The sequence below is a fragment of the Malania oleifera genome, chromosome 6 (genome assembly GCF_029873635.1).
Source record: "Malania oleifera isolate guangnan ecotype guangnan chromosome 6, ASM2987363v1, whole genome shotgun sequence".
Classification (NCBI taxonomy): domain Eukaryota; kingdom Viridiplantae; phylum Streptophyta; class Magnoliopsida; order Santalales; family Ximeniaceae; genus Malania; species Malania oleifera.
Genome location: NC_080422.1, coordinates 11,005,272 through 11,025,735, shown reverse-complemented (window position 1 = coordinate 11,025,735; position 20,464 = coordinate 11,005,272). Strand labels below are relative to the sequence as shown.

The window sequence follows — 20,464 nt, the reverse complement described above, 5'->3', positions numbered from 1 at the left end:
TCATAATTTTTCAGCTCCTAGAACACCACAGCAGAATGGTATAGTTGAAAGAAAGAAAAAGTCCTTACAAGAAATGGCCAGAACTATGCTTAGCAAACATAAACTACCTAAGTACTTCTGGGCTGGGGCAATAAATACCGCCTGGTATGTTCTAAATAGAGTTTTGATTAGACCATCTCTAAATAAGACTCCTTACAAATTATGGAATGTCTATAGACCAAACATATCATATTTTCATATCTTCGGTTGTAAATGTTTTGTGCTTAAAGACAATGAACATTTAGGAAAGTTTGATGTGAAATCAGATGAAGGTATCTTTCTAGGGTATGCCTTAGATAGTAAAGCCTACAGAGTATATAATAAACGAACACTAACAGTTATAGAATCCATTCATGTAGTATTCGATGAGTCAAATCCCTTTGCTAAAAGGACTGATGAAGATGAAATTAAGATAAATAAGGAATTTGAAAAACTATCTATTGAAAATGATTCAGAAAAGAGAAATAAAATTAAGGAACCATCTTCTGAAACTAATCAAATTGAAAATGAGGTTAATAAACTACCTAGAGAATGGAAGTACATAAAGAGTCATCCCATTGATCAAATAATAGGTGAACATTATGTAGAGTAGCCACACGATCCTCACTTAGGAATATGATTACTCATTTTGCCTTTCTGTCTCAAGAAGAACCTAGAAATGTGAGTGAAGCAATTGAGGATGAATCTTGGGTGATGTCCATGCAAGAAGAGTTAAATCAGTTTGATAGAAATAAAGTATGGACATTAGTTTCTAAACTTGAGGATAAGACAATTATTGAAACAAAATGGATATATAAGAACAAGAAAGATGAACATGGGATAGTTGTTACAAATAAGGTAAGACTAGTAGCTCAGGGATATAACCAGGAAGAAGGAATAGACTTTGAGGAAACCTTTGCACCTATAGCTAGAATGGAACTCATTCGTATGTTGTTAGCTTCTGCTGCTTTTAAGGATTACAAACTATATCAAATGGATGTCAAAAGTGCATTTTTGAATGGCTACATAAGTGAAGAGGTATATGTAGAACAACCCCCAGGTTTTTAAAACCATAAGTATCCAAAACATGTTTATAGACTAACTAAACCCTTGTACGGTTTAAAGCAAGCTCCTAGAGCTTGGTATGAAAGGTTAAGCGGTTTTCTACTGGATAATGGATTTATCAAAGGAAAGATAGACACAACATTATTCAAAAAATAAAATATGCTCCTAGTTCAAGTAGACGTAGATGATATCATTTTTGGAGCAAAAAATGAAGAATTGTGTAATGAGTTTGCAAGTACTATGTAAAATGAATTTGAGATGAGCATGATAGGTGAACTAAATTTCTTCCTAGGACTTCAGATCAAACAAGAGAAATATGAAATTTTTATAAATCAATCGAAGTACGTTAGAGATCTGCTAAAAAAGTTTAACATGGAAAATGGAAAAATACTAGGGATACCTATGAGCTCTTCTTTGAAATTAGACAAAAATGAACAAGGTATACCAGTAGATGTCAAGCTCTATCGTGGAATGATCGGTAGCTTATTATATCTGACTACAAGCAAACCTGACATAATGTTCAGCGTATGTTTGTGCACAAGATTTCAAGTTGCACCAAAAGAGTCACATTTGTTAATTGTCAAATGAATACTTAGATACCTTATAGGAACTATTGAACTGGGGTTATGGTATCCAAAGTATACATCCTTTGAGAGTATCAGCAATTCAGATGCTAATTTTGCTAGTAGCAAAGTGGATAGGAACAGCACGAGTGGCACATGTCATTTCTTAGGACATTCTTTAGTCTTTTGGTTTTCCAAGAAGCAGAATTCAATTGCTCTTTCCATGGCTGAGGTTGAATACATAGCAGCAGGAAGTTGTTGTGCTCAAACGCTATATATGAAACAACAATTAATGGATTTTGGATTAAGTTATGACACAATTCCTATAAGATGCGACAATACGAGTGCAATAAACATCTCAAAGAATTATATATTACATTCACGAACTAAAAATATAGAAATTAGACATCATTTTCTTTGTGATCATGTGCAAAAAGGAGATGTGACACTTGAGTTTGTATGCACAGATGAACAATGGGCAGACATATTCACAAAACCACTTGTAGAGGATAGGTTTATCCAAATTAGACATGAATTAGGCCTAATGCATAGTTGAAAAGTTGCCTAGAATTATATTAAATGACTTAATTCAGGGGGAGCAACATCACTTAATATTCACAATTGGTTAAAAATTTCAAAGTCGGCTCATTTGTTCCCATTTGGTATCACATTTGTTCACATTTGGTATTAAACTCATATCATGATGAGTGCATGTTAACTGACACATGTTGATCCTCACATAACCCTTTGAATTTTAGTGACTTTTTTTTACTATCCATGTAACGACCTGCTAATCTTAATATAAATGTAACATAATAAATAAAAAGGTCAACCCGAACCCGTGGATAATTGGGACACCTGTCAATCACATCAGGAACCTAAGCAGCAGTAAGTATAAAATCTCAATCATCCAACCATAAAACATAATACCAGAGTTTACTACATCATCAAAATACTATATTTATACACAACTTCCAAAACATTAAAATAACTCTAGGATCATACAACAAGAATCTCCTGATCCTAGATCAACGCTTACCCTTCTAGTAGGGAAGCCCAACTCACTCAACGGAGGCCTTGACCCACCGTTCTCTCTGGGTTTCCTGAAATCATTTAATGTTCAGGGGTGAGACACTTTTCAGTAGGGAAAAATAAACTAAATACAGTTGTGTGACAACATGAACATTTAAGGCAATTATACATATATAGTACATTTCATATTTCTGTAAACATTCATCATATCGTACTGAATAATCATATACTTTCATATTTACTAATAAATCATATCATACATAAAACATCTGTTATAACTGATAATACTGAAAAACATATCCAGGATGAATAGCTAGCTGATGTCATGTATTACCCCCCATGACGGGTTGTGCAGCCCGAAGGTGGGACCTGATAATGGCTGGCTGACCACTGCCGAGTCAAAAATGTCTGTAAGTACGATGGACCCGCCACACCCTGGTCCAGACTGCCAGGTGGACGTCCACACTCTACTGAAAGCCACATCGACTATCTATCTCCCACCCCCTCGTGGGGTGGTTAGCACCAATCTGATCATTGATATCTAATCTATAAGCTAGGGTACCGTGTTCCTGTACTGAACTAAACTAACATACGAGTTCTGATAACATATAATACATGATATTATAGCATCTTTCAGTCACTTCATAAATACGTCCTCGCGCCGAACATTTCATAAATACGGCCTCGCGCCAAAATCATACATAAATACGACCTCATCCCGAAATCATACATAAATACAGTCTCGCGCTGAAATCATACATAAATATGATCTCGCGTCGAAATCATACATAAATACGGCCTCGCGCCGAAATCATTTCATATATGTATATCATTTCTGAAAATAAGCAATTTATCATGTATTTCCAACATCATAATGTACAGTATTCTTTCATAATTTCTCAAAACATATTTCATTCATATCATTGTCATATCATGATATTTTTCCACATAAAATAATATTCATGCTACACATTTGCCGTATAAAACCATACATTATATTCTAAAATCATAGTTTTTGACATCTTATACATATATATTCATTTCAACATATTAGCAATATTTTTCCCAAATGTACAATTTCTTTTGTAATATACAAATATAATACATGTTTTTCTGAAAGTAAATTTACTCATATATAATAATAATTTGCATAGAAAATAACTGCTTTAGTTTATTTCCTTACCTAGCTACTGAGAAAGCCCCTATAAATTCTGGTCTCACATCTGTAGGGTTTCCTGATCAATACCCTGAAAATGAAAACTCTCAGTACTAAAATTTAGTATTTTCACGTGTATATCATTTCCTATAACTACCGTAAGACCAAATTTGGCTTAAAAAGCCTTACCTCAATTCAGGGATGATTTTCAACGAAGTTCCACCAACGATCCGCTCCGGCAGATATGCAGAGAACTTCATCGGGAGCATCGTGGTGGCTTCAGATCGTCGATCAGGCGAGCAAAGTATCCAGAATCAAAGAGAGAAGGGAGAGAAACCGAATGGAGAGAGAGAGAGAGAGAGAGAGAGAGAGAGAGAGAGAGAGAGAGAGTGTGTGTGTGTGTGTGTGTGTGTGTGTGTGTGTGTGAGTTTTTTCTAAAATTTGACATTTAAATCTGGGTTTTTGATATTTATAGGACTGGATTCATCAACAAGCCATGTCATCTCATCGACGAGTCCTTAAGTAATTTCGTGACGTGATCCACTCCTCGTCGATGAAATTTATACTGCTCAAAACCTCTCTCGGTATTTCCTCGTCGACAAATCTTACCTTCGTCGAAGAGGTCCTCCTATACTCTCGTCGACGAATCCCCTGTGTTCGTCGACGAGGCCTCTGATAATTTGCCTTCCTCTTTATTATTTTAAATACCATTTTTATTCGGGTTGTCATATTCTCCCCTCATAAAATTTTGTCCTAGAAATTTACTATTCATATAATTCATCACCCCTTATTAGGAAAAATGGTCTACTTATTTTATTACTTACCCTCACTTATGGCGGGGGAATATCGTGGTTACATTTCAAGTCCTAGGAGATTACATATACCAAGAGAAAATTTCCCCCAAAACTAAAATATCACATACTACCTAAAACATTACATGTACCTACAAATGAAATATTACATATTTACTCACATTCTTAATTATGTATGGACTTCTTGAAATAATTGTGGATACTTCTATCTGATCTGTTCCTCGAGTTCTCAAGAAGCCTCTTCTACTGCGTCATTCCTCCATAGAACTTTTACCAAAGGAATTTTCTTATTGCGTAGTTCCTGTTCCTTTCGGTCCAGAATCTGCACTGGTACCTCCTCATAAACTAGTGAATCACTGAGCTCTAACTCACTATAGCTGATAATATGGGAAGGATCTAGGACGTATTTCCTCAACATAGATACGCGGAATACGTCGTGTATCCTAGATAGTGTAGGTGGCAAAGCTAGCCTGTAGGCCACCGACCCCACTTTCTCTAAAATCTCAAATGGACCGATAAACCGAGGGCTAAGTTTCCCCTTCCTACCAAACCTTATAACTCATTTTAACGGAGTTATCTTCAGAAACACATGATCTCCAACGTCGAATTCCAAATTCCTGCAACGATTATCGGCATAACTTTTATGTCGGCTCTGAGCTGCACTGATTCTTTCCCTAATAAGCTAAACCTTATCGTATTCCTGTTGCACCATCTCTAGACCCACAACTCACTGCTCACCCGTCTCGTCCCAATACAAAGGAGATCGACATCTCCTATAGTACAAAGCCTCAAATGGTGTCATGCCAATATTGGACTGGTAACTGTTATTATACGCGAACTCTACCGGTAGCATGAACTGAGTCCAACTACCCCTAAAGTCTAATACACACGCTCAAAGCATATCTTCTAGTATCTGTATCGTCCTCTCAGTTTGCCCATCTAACTGAGGATGGAATGTCATGCTGAAAGATAGCTGAGACCATAAAGCTTCCTACAAGCTCCTCCAAAATCGTGACGTGAATCGCAGGTCTCGATCTGACACAATAGATACAGGTACCTTATGAGAACGAACTATCTCCTAAATGTAAATCTCTGCTAAACGGCTGAGGGAATAGCTAATCTTGATAGGAAGAAAATGGGCGGTCTTAGTCAAATGGTCAACAATCACCCAAATGGCATTCTGGCCATGTAATGCCGTCGGTAGTCCTGACACGAAGTCCATAGATATATGATCCCACTTCCACTCTGGGATAAATAACTGCTGCAACTGGCCTGCTGGCCTCTGGTGCTCAGCTTTTACCTGCTGGCACGTCAAGCACTGGGCTACATACTCGGTAATCTCCCTCTTCATACCACTCCACCAGTAAAACTCTCGCAGATCCTTGTACATTTTCATACTACTGGGATGAACCATATATAAAGATCTGTGAGCCTTATCTAAAATAGTCTTCCTGATGTCAGCATCAGCAGGAACACATAATCTAGAACGAAACTGTAAAGCTCCATCATCTGAAATGCAAAATTCCTCTCCCTGACAATCCTCCACTCTGTCCATCACCTCTACTAATTCTGGGTCTTCTTTCTGAGCAACTATAATTCTTTCCTGCAAAGTATGCTGTACCACTAAACTGAAGATACATATTGGAGTATTACTCTCGATCAATTCAATGCCGAATCTCTCTAGATCCATCATGATCGGATACTGGATCTCCATAGCTGCCAACACTAGTTCCCTGGATTTCCTTCTCAATGTATCAGCTACCACATTTTCTTTCCCTGGGTGATAACTGATGGTACAATAAAAATCCTTAATTAACTCCAACCACCTTCTTTGCCTCATATTCAGTTTCTTCTGCGTGAAGAAATACTTTAAGCTCTTGTGGTCAGAGAAAATCTCACACTGCTTGCCGTACAGGTAATGCCTCCAAATTTTCAATGCGTGTACCACTGCAGCCAATTCAAGATCATGTATAGGATAGTTCTTTTCATGTTCTTTCAATTGCCTAGACGCATACACCACTACCCTGCCATGCTGCCTCAATACACAGCCAAGTCCCTTCAAGGACGCATCACTGTAAATGACATACCCCTCACCCCCTGATAGGATAACCAATACTGGTGTTGTGACTAATCTTTGCTTTAGTTCTTGAAAACTCTACTCACAGATGTCATCCCACTCAAATATGACATTCTTCCTCGTCAGTCGTGTCAATGGTCCTGACAAAGTTGAGAATCTCTCAATGAAACGACGATAATATCCAGTTAGCCCCAAGAAACTCCGAATCTCCTGGACATTCCTCGGTCTAGCTCAATTCACTACCGCCTCAATCTTGCTAGGATCCACAGAAATACCGTCTCTTGAGATTACATGCCCCCAAAACACAACTTGTTCGAGTTAGAATTCACATTTACTGAATTTTGTATACATCTTCTTCTCCCTAAGCATCTACAAAACCTGCCTTAAATGTATCTCATGCTCCTCATATCTCCTCGAATAGACCAATACATCATTAATAAAAACAACCACAAACTGATCTAAATATGGATGAAAAATCCTATTCATCAAATCCATAAATATCACAGGAGCATTCGTTAGACCAAATGGCATAACAAGAAACTCATAAAGCCCATATCTGGTCTTGAAAGCTGTTTTCGATACACCCTCTGCTCTCACCTTTACCTGATGGTAACCTAACCAAAGGTCAATTTTAGAATATACTCGTTTACCCTGGAGCTGATCGAATAAGTCATTGATACGGGGTAGAGAATATTTTTTCTTGATGGTCACTTTATTAATTTTTCTATAATCTATACACATCCTCATAGACCCGTCCTTCTTTTTCACAAATAGCACTGGAGCTCCCCACGGAGATACACTAGGTCGTATGAAGCCCTTATCAAGCAAATCCTGCAACTGATCTTTCAGTTCTGCCAACTCTGTTGGCGCCATTCGGTATGGTGCTTTAGAGATCTGCGCTATACCTGGAAGTAGATCAATAGGGAAATCTACTTCACAATCAGGTGGTAGACCTGGTAATTCATCTGGGAACACATCTGTAAACTCTTTTACCATAGGCATATTGATAAGCTTCAATTCATTTTTTGACATTTCCTTCACAAAAGCCATGAATCCTAGATAGCCCTTCTAGAGCAGCCTCCTTACCTAAACAGCTGAGATCATCTGAGGTAAAGATTGCACTTGTGACCCTGTAAACCTGAATTCTGGTTTCCCTGGAGGTCTGAATATCACTTCTCTTACACGACAGCCTATAATAGCAGAATTAGCTGCTAGCCAATCTATGCCGAAGATGATATCAAACCTGTGCATAACCAGCACCACCAACTCAGCAGATAGAGTCTTCCCCTGAACATCAACTGGACAACCACAGAGTACCCTACTACATCTCACCGCTGACCCAGTCGGAGTAGCCACTAATAACTCGACATCTAATGATTGGGTTTCAACCCCACACAATTTAACACACCCCAAGGACACAAACGAATGTGTGGCACTAGAATCAAAAAGTGCAATAACTTTAAATGAAAAAAAATTAACCATATCTGTCACCAAGTTGCCGGCCACCTCAGCATCACCCGACGTCAAAGAAAAAACCCTAGCTAGGGCCATATTCCTCTGCTGGCCTCCACATGGCACCTGATAGCTTCCTCGAGCAGGTCTAGGAGCAAGAGTAGCACCAATCTGTGTCGGACACTCCCTCATCATAAGTCCTGGCTCCCTGCACCTGTAGCAAACACCTCGCGCAGCACGACACTCCCCCAGGTGTCTCTTCCCGAAAGATGGGCAAGCTAGAGATGGCTGCACTCCCTGGAAACCGCGATTCCCGGTCTCCTGTCTCCGGTCTCTATAATAGCCACCTCTCTCCTACAAAGCACGGCCGACTCCCTGCTGGGAACCAGAAGGTGTGGATCTCTTCTTCTGTCTCTGCTCCTCGGCCTCCAACCGATTACCAATTTCTGCTATAGTGGCTCAATTAACCAGCTCGATGAAATCCGGTAGCTTTAGTATTGATAATTGCTTGTATATTTCTCTCCTCAGGCCTCTTTCAAATTTTTGTACCTTCTTCACCTCATCAAGAATGATGTACGGGGCGAAATGAGATAGCTCGATGAACCTCACCGCGTACTGCTGCACTGACAGCTGTCCCTCTTTCAGATTCAAGAACTCCATAATCTTAGCCTCCCTGGACGAGGCTGGAAAATACCTGTCGAAGAATATTTCTTTAAACCGCTCCCACGTCATCTCCATAGGTACAGTCCTCTGTTGTAATAGTCTCACCGCCGACCACCATCTCTCGGCCTCTCCAGTCAGTTTATATGTGGCAAATAGTATCCTTTGCTCCTTCGAACACTGCAGCATTACAAATATTTTCTCTATCTCCTGCACCCAATTTTCAATGACTACAGGATATGTTCCTCCTGAGAAGGCCAGGGGATTCATCTTTATAAATTTCTCTATCGAGCTACTGTGGCCTGCCGATGGACCATCCTGTTCCTTCGAACTCCTGGCAATTTCTGCCATAACCTGTTGTTCCACGCTGCGTAGAACTGCATCTGAATCACTGCCCATAGAGCCTGATGGTTCAGCACCCTCACTCCCACTGGCATGGGCACTATTGCCACCAGGGTCCATCCTGAAAACAAATAACTTAACTCAGAACCCCTTCACTATACATATCACCCAACTCATATAATATATTCTCCTAATTAATTCATCTCCCCTGATCTTAATTCATGGTTCAATCTTGGAACCTAGATACCCAACCCGACAATAGTTTACCATGGGTTTCCTGAAATCGTCACCGCAAGAAAATCACACAAACCACCACGGAAGTTCTGTATCTAAACTACAAAACCAGACATCAATCCCCTTATCCTATACTCTGGTATTATTACTGCTGTACTCTAGAGTCTACAGAACCTAGTATCCTAGGCTCTGATACCAAACTGTAATGCCATGCTTATCTTAATATAAAATGTAACATAATAAATAAAAAGGTCAACCCGAACTCGTGGGTAACGGGGACACCTGTCAATCACAGCGGAAACCTAAGCAGAAGTAAGTATAAAATCTCAATCATCCAACCATAAAACATAATACCAGAGTTTACTACATCATCAAAATACTGTATTTATACACAACTTCTAAAACATCAAAATAACTCTAGGATCATACAACAAAAATCTCCTGATCCTAGATCAACGCTTACCCTTCTAGTAGGGAAGCTCAACTCAGTCAATGGCGGCCTTGACCCGCCGTTCTCTCTGGGTTTCCTGAAAATCATTTAATGTTCAGGGGTGAGACACTTCTCAGTAAGGGAAAATAAGCTAAATACATCTGTATGGCAACATGAACATTTAAGGCAATTATACATGTACAGTACATTTCATATTTCTATAAACATTCATCATATCGTACTGAATAATCATATACTTTCATATTTACTAATAAATCACATCGTACATAAAACATCTATTATAACTGATAATACTGAAAAACATACCCAGGATGAATAGTTAGTTGATGTCATGTATTACCCCCCATGAAGGGTTGTGCAGCCTGAAGGTGGGACCCGACAATGGCTGGCCGACCACTGTCGAGTCAAAAATGTATGTAAGTACGATGGGCCCGCCACACCCTAGTTCGGACTGCCAGGTGGACGTCCGCACTCGACTATCCATCTTCCACCCCCTCGTGGGGTGATTAGCACCAATCTGATCATAGATATCTGATCTATAAGCTACGGTACCGTGCTCCTGTACTGAATTAAACTAACATTCGGGTTCTTATAACATATAATACATGATATTATAGTATCTTTCAATCATTTCATAAATACGGCCTCGCGCCGAAATCATACATAAATACGGCCTCGCGCCGAAATCATACTTAAATACGGCATCGCGTTGAAATCATATATAAATACGGTCTTGCACCAAAATCATTTCATATATGTATATCATTCTGAAAATAAGCAATTTATCATGTATTTTCAACATCATAATGTACTGTATTCTTTCATAATTTCTCAAAACATATTTCATTCATATCACTGTCATATCATGATATTTTTCCACATAAAATAATATTCATTCCACACACTTGCTGTATAAAACCATACATTGTATTCTAAAATCATAGTTTTTGACATCTCATACATACATATTCATTTCAACATATTAGCAGTATTTTTCCCAAATGTACAATTTCCTTCGTAATATACAGATATAATACATGTTTTGTTGAAAGTAAATTTACACATGCATAATAATAATTTGTATGGAAATTAACTGCTTTAGTTTATTCCTTTACCTGGCTACTAAGAAAGCCCCTATAAATTATGGTCTCACACCCGTAGGGTTTCCTGATCAATACCCTAAAAATGAAAACTCTCAGTACTAAACTTCAGTATTTTCACTTGTATATCATTTCTTATAACTACCGTAAGACCAAATTTGGCTTAAAAAGCCTTACCTCAATTTAGGGATGATTTTCAACAGAGTTCCACCAACGATTCGCTCCAGTAGATATGCAGAGAACTTCCCCGGGAGCGTCGTGGTGGCTTCAGATCGATGATCCAGCGAGCGTCGAAGTCGGAATCGAAGAGAGAAGGGAGAGAAACCGAATGGAGAGAGAGAGAGAGAGAGAGAGAAAGAGAGAGAGTGAGTTTTTGCTAAATTTTGACATTTAAATCTGAGTTTTTGATATTTATAGGACTGGATTCGTCGATGAGTCACGTCGTCACGTCGACGAGTCCTTCAATAATTTTGTCGACAAAACCCACTCCTCATCAACGAAATTCAGACTGCTCAAAACGTCTCTTGGTATTTCCTCATCAACGAATCTTGCTTTCGTCGACGAGGTCCTCTTATACTCTCGTCAATGAATCCCCTATGTTCGTCGACGAGGCCTCTGATAATTTCCCTTCCTTTTTATTATTTTAAATACCATTTTTATTCGGGTTGTCACAATCCATGTCTATGTAATTTGTCACACTGTGTATGTTCACATTGAAATTTAATTCAACAACACAGTTTTACATTAGCAAGGTGGAGAAGTAAATTGCATAACACAAGAAGAAATATTTCACAGTACAATTTTGAAATATAGAGGTTTGATATTTTTTTTAAAGATGAGATATAATTATGTCAGAACATTTTTGTTATATACCTTTTTGTTAATGTCAAAAGGGGGAGAAGAATATAAGGTATAGCAAAAATAGTTAGCAAAAATAAGGGAGAAAAGTACATAAGTACATAAGTTATACGTGCAAAACTATTGCCTATTTTACATTGTGTATGAGCATATTTCATATTGTTGAATATTTGATTGTGCATTATTTGAGGGGGAGCCTTGTTAGGCGTAACCCATTTTATATTTTTGCTCATGTATTTGTCATCATCAAAAAGGGGGAGATTATTGACTCTATGAATCCAATCCTATTTTGATAATGACAAATCACTTGGTATTTGATCTATGCATTGGAATTGTGAACAGGAATAATATTTAGCATGCACGGAAGGTTAGGAGTCATGGAAGCCATGAAGATTAAAGCATATATATATATAACCTGGCACAATCTATGGAACTAAAAGAGTAGAAGAATGAAGATGCAAGAGTCAAGTTCAAGATCGTCATGGGAATGGGTATTTAGAACTGAATGTATTTACATATTTCATATGATTTAATTCGAAACTCAAAATATATCTTAAGCTGACCTTAGGACTCATGCATCTCATGAAAATTTTTTAGGGGTTATTTATTTACTTAGAAACTTAATTTAAAATCCTGTGAAATGTTTTATGAAGAAGAAAAGCAAGAAAGCAAAAATGGTTTTTGAAAAAAAAAAAAAAAACTGAAGTTGGACTGCCCAGACTACTAAGGATTATCCTTAGAAGTCTAAAGATGCAACTTCAGATGACTGAAGTTTTTCTTTAGATATCTGAAGAATTTCCTCAAAAGACTAAAGAATTAGTTCAGTCATCTAAAGAATTAATTTTGAAACACAAAACAGGCAGAACACCTTCGGACGTCTGAACCTTCAGTTCAGTCGTCTGACTTGGGACTTCAGAAGACTGAACCCATAGTTCAGTCGTATGACCCTATGTCCAGACTACAATTTTCAGTGCTTTAAGGAATATCAGACATCTGAACCTGAATCTTCAGTTGTTTGAACCTGCGGGAAGTTTAAAAATCTGATATTTAGCAAGAGAACATGTCTGTTATACACTTGATCAAATTGATCCAACGGTTAGGACTTATCCTAAGGCCGAGATTACCTATATAATCAACCTCTAAACCCTAGTGCTTCAATTTTGATAATAGAATTGGGAACCTTGAACGTTATATATATCTTTGAACATTGTTGAACTTATTGCTAAGCTCTTGTCTGCGATTTCAACGAGTTTACATCATATTAAAGCTTGGGCTACGTTGATTTTCAAAAGGGGTTCCAGTAACAATTGTGCAAACAACTTTGGTATTGAGGTTTGGTGATCAAACTAACTATTTGCTTGTTCTCAAAGAGTTTTTCATCTCACAAACTTATCATTGAATATTCATTTTGAGAAGTTGATCTTGTGTTTTACATATATATATATTTGTGGAAGATCACTACCTGAGAGAAGCATCTTGAAGAAAGTTTTAAATATATTTTCATTCAAAGGGTTGCTATTTGATTAGTGTAAGAAGTAATTGATTGCAAATCCTAAGAACCTCTAAATACATATTATTGAGGGATATTATTTTTCAAACATAGTGTTTAAATCTTTGTTATATTCAAAGTTGTTTATTTATTCAAAGATCCAACGTTACAGATTATTGATAGCAAGAATATAGATCTGCGCATTATCAAAGATTAGTTTTGAAAGGATCTTGTTTTCTAATCTTGCTTAAAGTATTATGAAATCGAACCTTATTGTTTCTCCAAACCATTTATTTATAAAATCATATTTGGGAGATATTGATTTAAAGGATTGATTTGTAAAGCATATCATTCATATAACGATATCATCGTTACATACATATTGAACTTCAAGTTTTATCATATGAATATGTGTTAGGTTTTCCATTGTACTCGCTAGCTTTGTTAGAAGAAATATTGAGTCTTTGCAGATTTGAAATTTTATATTGTAATCACGATACAGGTTGTGAACCGGGTGAGGAGGAAGCTATGCCTCTTGTAAGTAACGAATTGTAAGGGAAGCTCTGTCCCGGTTAAAGGAGCAAGGATTTAGTGGAATCCTTGAGTGGGTTGCTCAAGGCGAGGATGTAGGCCGAGTTGGCTGAACCTCGTAAAATCACGTTTGCCTTCTCTCTTCCCTTATTTTTTTAATTTCTGCTTGCATTTCATTATCAGCTTTTGCAAGTTTGTATGTTGATTTATATTATACACACTTGATAATTAATTGATTAAAATAGAATTTATTGAGATAATAATTTGAATTAATTTCAAGCCCCTGCAATTAATTTTTTAAATATTGAAATAGGGAGTAAGTGGTAAAATAAACTTAAAGATTTTTAAAATACCCAATTCACCCCCCCCCCTCTTGGGATTACACCTGAATTAACAACTTATACCACCTCACCAACACTAGGAATGCTTGTTGTCAGGTGGCTACATCCACATCCACTTCCCAACTTTGGCACTGTTGTTTGGGTCATCTATCAAATAAAAATCTATCATCTATCAAATAAAAATCAATTTTTTTTTCCAATAAATTGCCAAAAATGTGTAGTTCCAATTTGGAATCATGTTTAATTGTCCAATGGCTAAAAGGACTAGTGCACATTTTCCATCTAGTTCCATTTCTTCTCTTAAACCTTTTGACCTACTGCATGTTGATATTTGGGGGAGCCATCATGTCCCTTCCACTAGTGGTGCACACTATTTTCTCACCATTTTTTGTGATTACACCCGCTGTACCTGGGTTTACTTAATGCGCCACAAAAATGACACCCGCTATCTCTTGCAATCCTTCATTCACCTTGTTGAAAACCAATTCTCCACCACCATCAAAATCATCCAAAGTGATAATGGGTCTGAGTTTAACATGCCCTCACTCTATGCCCCTAAAGGCATCGTACATCAAACTAGTTACGTCAACACTCCCCAACAAAATGGAGTAGTTGAACGCAAACAATGTCACCTTCTTAATGTTGCCCGTGCATTAATTTTTCAAGCTCATATGTTTAAACACTTTTGGGGGGATGCCATTCTTACCGCAACTTATCTCATTAATCAAACCCCTTTTCCTATTTTAGGTGGTTTGTCACCTTATGAGAGATTGCATAATGTCAAACCTGCATATGGCCACCTACAAGTTTTTTGATACTTATTCTTTGCTTTCACTCACTTGCAAAACCCATCTAAGTTCGATCCGAAAGCAACTTGATGTGCTTTTCTTGGTTATACATATGGTCGAAAGGGATACCAACTTTATAACCTTGCAACACATAAAGTCTTTGTCTTAAGATGTTCTCTTTCATGAAGATTTGTTCCCTTATGCATCATCTACTTCGGAGCCCACGAACCCATCCTACCTTGTCTTATTCCCTCTCTTGACCACATCATTGAAATTTCATCTTCGTTACCATCTTTTTCCTCACCGCCTACCTTTCTTCTATCCCTATCCACTTCTTTACCCTCTCCTCCACCACCCCAACGGTCTAGTCGTCCTACTCAGCCATTGACATACTTGCAAGGTTTTCAAATGGACAGGTTTTCCCATCTTGGCCCGCTCAATCATCTGACTCTACAATGGTATGTTCATCAGGTGCTCCGTTTTCTTTCACTGACTTTATGACTTATTCTTGTTTATCTCCTTCTCACCGTGCTTTCACCACAGCCCTCTCTCTTGCTAAAGAACCCCAATCATTTTTTTAGGCTATGACAAATCCCAACTGGAATTGTGATACCCCGCAAAAGAAAGGCTTAAAAGGATTAGATGTTACAACCCATATCAACAAGGTGCACCTTTCTTTTCGAGAGCCTTCCCATAAAAACTCCACGGTTAAGCGTGCTTGGCTTAATCTTAGGTCGATGGATGACCTTCTAGAAAGTTTTCTCAAGAAGTGTGTGAGTAAGGAAAAAACACACTGAAAAAGATACGTGTTGGTCTGTGGGCCAGTCATTAGTCCAATAAAGGCCCACCGCCCCTATTGTCTGGTCTAGGTGGAGGAGGAGAGACGTAGTGCTCCTTGGCAGACCCAGGTTAGGGTATTACAAAATGGTATCAAAGCAATTACCTAGTCGGAAGTGTGATGAGATTCACATCGCGTGGGTTTGGAAATGTGGGTTCGCAACAAGGACGTTGCGTTCTATAAGTGGGGGAGAATGTGATACCCCGTGGAAGAATGACTTAAATGGATTAGATGTTACCACCCATATCAACAAGGTTCATCTTTCTTTTCGGGAGCTTTCCCATAAGAACTCCATAGCTAAGCGTGCTTGGCTTGGAGTATTCTTGGATGGGCGACCTTCTAGGAAGTTTTCTCAGGAAGTGTGTGAGTGAGGAAAAAACATACTGAAAAGGACATGTGTTGGTCTGTGGGGCCAGTCATTCGTCTGATATGGCCTGCCCCCTGTTGTCTGGTCCAGGTGGAAAAGAAGAGACGCAGTGCTCCCTAACAGACCCAAGTTGGGGCGTTAGAGGCGTACTGCCATACGTGCTAAAATTGATGCCCTCGAGTTCAACAAACTTGGCATCTTACTCCTCTCCCTCTTAGCAAGAAACTCATTGGTTGAAAATGGGTCTACAAGATCAAATACAACCCATATGGATCCATCGAATGATACAAGGCTCGCCTAGTTGCCAAGGGCTACAGCCAACAAGAAGGCATTAACTACACCGAGACATTGGCTTCGGTTGCTAAAATGACCACTATTCATACCATTTTGGCTCTTGCTTCTGCTCATAACTGGCACCTATTTCAACTCGATGTCAACAATGTTTTTCTCTATGGCGATCTTGATGAAGAAGTCTATATGTAGCTTCCTCCGGGGTTTGGACAAAAGGGGAAGACTACAGTTTGCAAGCTCGTTAAGTGTCTATATGGTCTCAAACAAGCTTCGAGGCAATGGTATGCCAAACTTTCTTCCACTCTTATTGATGCAAGATACAAACAATCTAAGGCAGATTATTCACTCTTTATCCGATCCCATGAGGGCAATTTCACTGCCATTTTAGTATATATGGATGATATAGTTGTTGCAAGAAATAGTTTGGAATAGGTGAATGTGATCAAGAAATACCTAGGTGATCATTTCAAACTCAAAGATCTAGGAATCCTCAAATATTTTTTGGGAACGAAGTGGCTCGTTCATCCAAAGGAATATGTCTATCTCAAAGGAAGTATGCGCTCAAGATATTAAAAGATACAAGCTTCCTTGGAGCTAAGCTTGGAAACTTTCCAATGGATCAAAATCTTGCACTCAACGAGAGTGAGGGCGTACTCATCTCAGATCCTTCATCATATAGGTGACTTGTTGGAAGACTAATTTATCTAGTCATCACAAAACCAGATTTAGCCTATTCAGTGCATGTACTAAGTCAGTTTATGGACAAGCCACGAATACCATACTTGGATGCAGCACACAGTAAGCTCTATGCATACTGTGTTGCATATTGGGCACGCTACAGGGACACCAAACGATTGGTCACTGGGTATTGCATCCTACTTGGAAAATCACCCATTTCCTATAAGACTAAGAAACAAATAACATTTCACGCTTCTCAGCTGAAGCAGAATATAGGTCTATGGCCTCTACGTGTTGTGAGGTTACTTAGCTAAAAGCTTTACTTTCAGATCTTGAAGTAATGCATTCTTAACCAGTCAGACTGTACTGTGATAACAAGACTGCTAAACATATTGCCTCAAATCTAGTGTTCCATGAACGAACCAAGCATATCGAAATAGACAATCATGTGGTTCGATAAAAACTCCAAAATGGCATAATTCAAATAGTCTATATGCATAAAAGTAAGCAACCCCCTGATCTTTTTACCAAAGCTCTTGGATTCGCAGAATTTAATTACTTACTCAACAAGTTGAGTGTCATAAATATCCATGCCAACTTAAAGGGGAGTGTTGAGGAAGGTCGTACTTCATGGCAACAATCTTGCCTAAGATCATGGCAAGTATCAAGCAAATTGGGGACTGATATTACATGAACTTCATATTTAAGAGAAGTCAGCAAATCATTTAAATATGGACAGGAGCATGTAGATTAATTACTTTCAATTTTATGTTCCTCATTTACATGTATAAACAAGGGGTTGTATAGAGCTTGTAAAAAGAAATCAATCACAATTCATTCTTTGATCTTTATTTTCCTCTCGTTTCTTTTGCTCTAGTTTTATCAAGTTTTAGCTGCCCCGATTCTTGGTTTGGTGTTTTGGGACCAGGTTTTTTACTATTTGGTCAAAAATGGCCATTGACAATTACCATTTAGAAAGAAAAAAAAAAGACGACCTCTATTAAATAGTATATGTTTCTCAAGTTAAATATTGTGTGATACACAATGCAACCACAAATTTTGACCAATAATGGATCTCAGATTAGTGTATGAAAATCATATTTTTAGGAACAAGTCAAAGAAAGAAATGAGTTTACTAATGGTAATGGAATCATTTGGAACCATGTTTAATAGCATTAGTGCTTTTAATTGCAGGCCCGAGAAGTCCAAGTAGATCAGGTAATAAGAGGCTTTGAGCTGCTTCTATGAATTAGAAGAATAAGTTTAAACCCAGCCCTGTGAAGGCTAAAAAATGTTAAATTTTCTAGAATGTTGATTTGTGTACATTATGCATAACATTCAGAATCTGGAACACTTCAAGTTCAAGCAATGAAACCAGTCAAGACATAAATATTTTGGCCACAAAGAACTCTAGTACATTAACAATTATTTTATTAGCAAATACATTTAATTTTGAGTCAAAATATTTATCATCCCCAAGCCTTTGGTGTAGAGGCCATTATCTAGAAACAACTCTGATAAGCAAGTCTGAAGATGATTTACAACTAATTCCAAATTTTATAGTTTTGCTCAAATCAGCTGCTCTCAAGACTCGGACCTTTGAAAGCACGAAACTTTACCATTGTGCCAACTGAGCCTATCTGTGGGGCATCAACGAGAAAAGATGGTACTGTGGTGTGCAACACCCTTTGAATCTGTGGAGTAGCCTCTAAGATAATTAAACCAGTCCCACATTTCTTTCATGCCAACTTCTTATCCATCTCATTGAGTGCTGCTAGTCTTTCAGCCAGTGGGGGATGAGGATAATGATAAGCTGAGTACCATGGATCTGTGTTCACTGCTGACAAGTTTTGCTCCTGAAATTCATTGAGCTCTATTCAGTGATGAACAGGAAAAGAAAAAGAAAATCATGCGCTAAAATAAATGTTCCAAGACTTCATGGCCATGGAGGATGACAGATCAATTAAGACTATTTGATTGGCATCCCACATTCCTCAACAAGTCCATCCAATATTAGTTTACTGGCACAGATATAATCACCTGAAGATTCACAAGAGCTGCTCGAAGAGCAGTCCCATGGCCAAGGTTCTTAGCAAAAGCATCAGCCTGAGCTAACAAAAACATGAAACATGAGTATGGAAGATAACAAATAGATAGAAAAAGCCATAACATGTGTACCCTGCAATAGAAGAACAGTTGTTACCTCAAATTCTGAATATCTGCTTAAGAGATTCATACCGAAGCTGAGTAGGCGTTGGGCAGGCATTACCACATGCTACACAAAGGGCATAGTCACTTAGACAAGTTAATACATACATCCTACTTGTATGAAAGTCTTATGCTAAAAAACTAGTGAGTTAACAAAATGTTGGTTATTCAAGAGAAGAAAAGTGAGGGAGGTTATGAAAATTTATGATAACTAATGGCCTGTTTGGGACATATTTAGAGTATGGTGATTTTATGTACTTATTTGCTACATTGCAATAGATTAAGTGGGAAGTGATGCTTGAACTAAAAATCAATTTTGGGGATGTTTTGACAAACAAATTTTCTTCTTAACCAAATGTCTAGGTGCTTGAAATTCAAATCTTTGATTTGGATTTGTGTGAAAAATGCAATATGAAATTGTATTTTGTCCAAATACATACAAATCCAAATCCCAAGGCCTAGAATCCGTACTCCTAGAGACAACCTAAATGAAAGAAACTGACAAAAGCTAGCCGAAACTTGATTTGGCACTTTGGAGTGACTTGCAGTTGAAAAATGTCCCCAATTGAGCAATAATAGTACTTCATATCCAGGAAAATTAACAATTACAATTAAGGTCACCAAAATAAGGAAAAGCACATCCAATCCAATGCACAACTCTCAGTTGTATCCCAAGAACATCAATTATAGTAGATATATTGGATTGCATGTTCAAAGCATATAGCATGACCCATAATCATTTGACAAAGGTTTCAGTGAATAATAACCTCAAGGGTAGGGAGGGCCGAAAATTTTCTCCACACAAAAACCCTATGAAACCATATATTAAGAAATTCGAGGCACACCTTACAACTCCTATAAACTTGTAATCAAAAGAAAAGCTATCAAAAAATATCTAAATGAGCTGTTTTGGTATCATGAAGAGCAGAAATTTTTTAAAAACAATGGAATTAATATATAGTTTTGAGTTATGAGGCCCATAGTTGTCCTATCGAGATTCAAACCATGAATCAAGATTCCAATTTTGGGAATCAAGAATCGAGAATTGAATTGTAAGATTCGGTAAATTTTCCAAAATCAGTTCTAAATGGCATGCATATATTAATATACAAA

The 20,464-nt window shown here is 37.9% G+C and overlaps 1 protein-coding gene across 3 annotated transcripts in view; it reads right to left on the bottom strand.

The window, feature by feature from the left end:
* Positions 1 to 18,535: 18,535 nt before the first annotated feature.
* LOC131157148 (CAAX prenyl protease 1 homolog) overlaps positions 18,536 to 20,464 on the bottom strand; it is a 29,453-nt gene continuing 27,524 nt past the window's right edge. For all 3 annotated transcript variants that reach the window (XM_058111065.1, XM_058111067.1, XM_058111066.1), the window contains 3 exons: positions 19,347 to 19,418; positions 19,184 to 19,249; positions 18,536 to 18,999 (listed from right to left, as the gene is read on the bottom strand). In XM_058111065.1, coding sequence (XP_057967048.1) covers positions 18,883 to 18,999; positions 19,184 to 19,249; positions 19,347 to 19,418 — 255 coding nt within the window. In that variant the 3' untranslated portion in view covers positions 18,536 to 18,882. The remainder of the gene's footprint in view (positions 19,000 to 19,183; positions 19,250 to 19,346; positions 19,419 to 20,464) is intronic.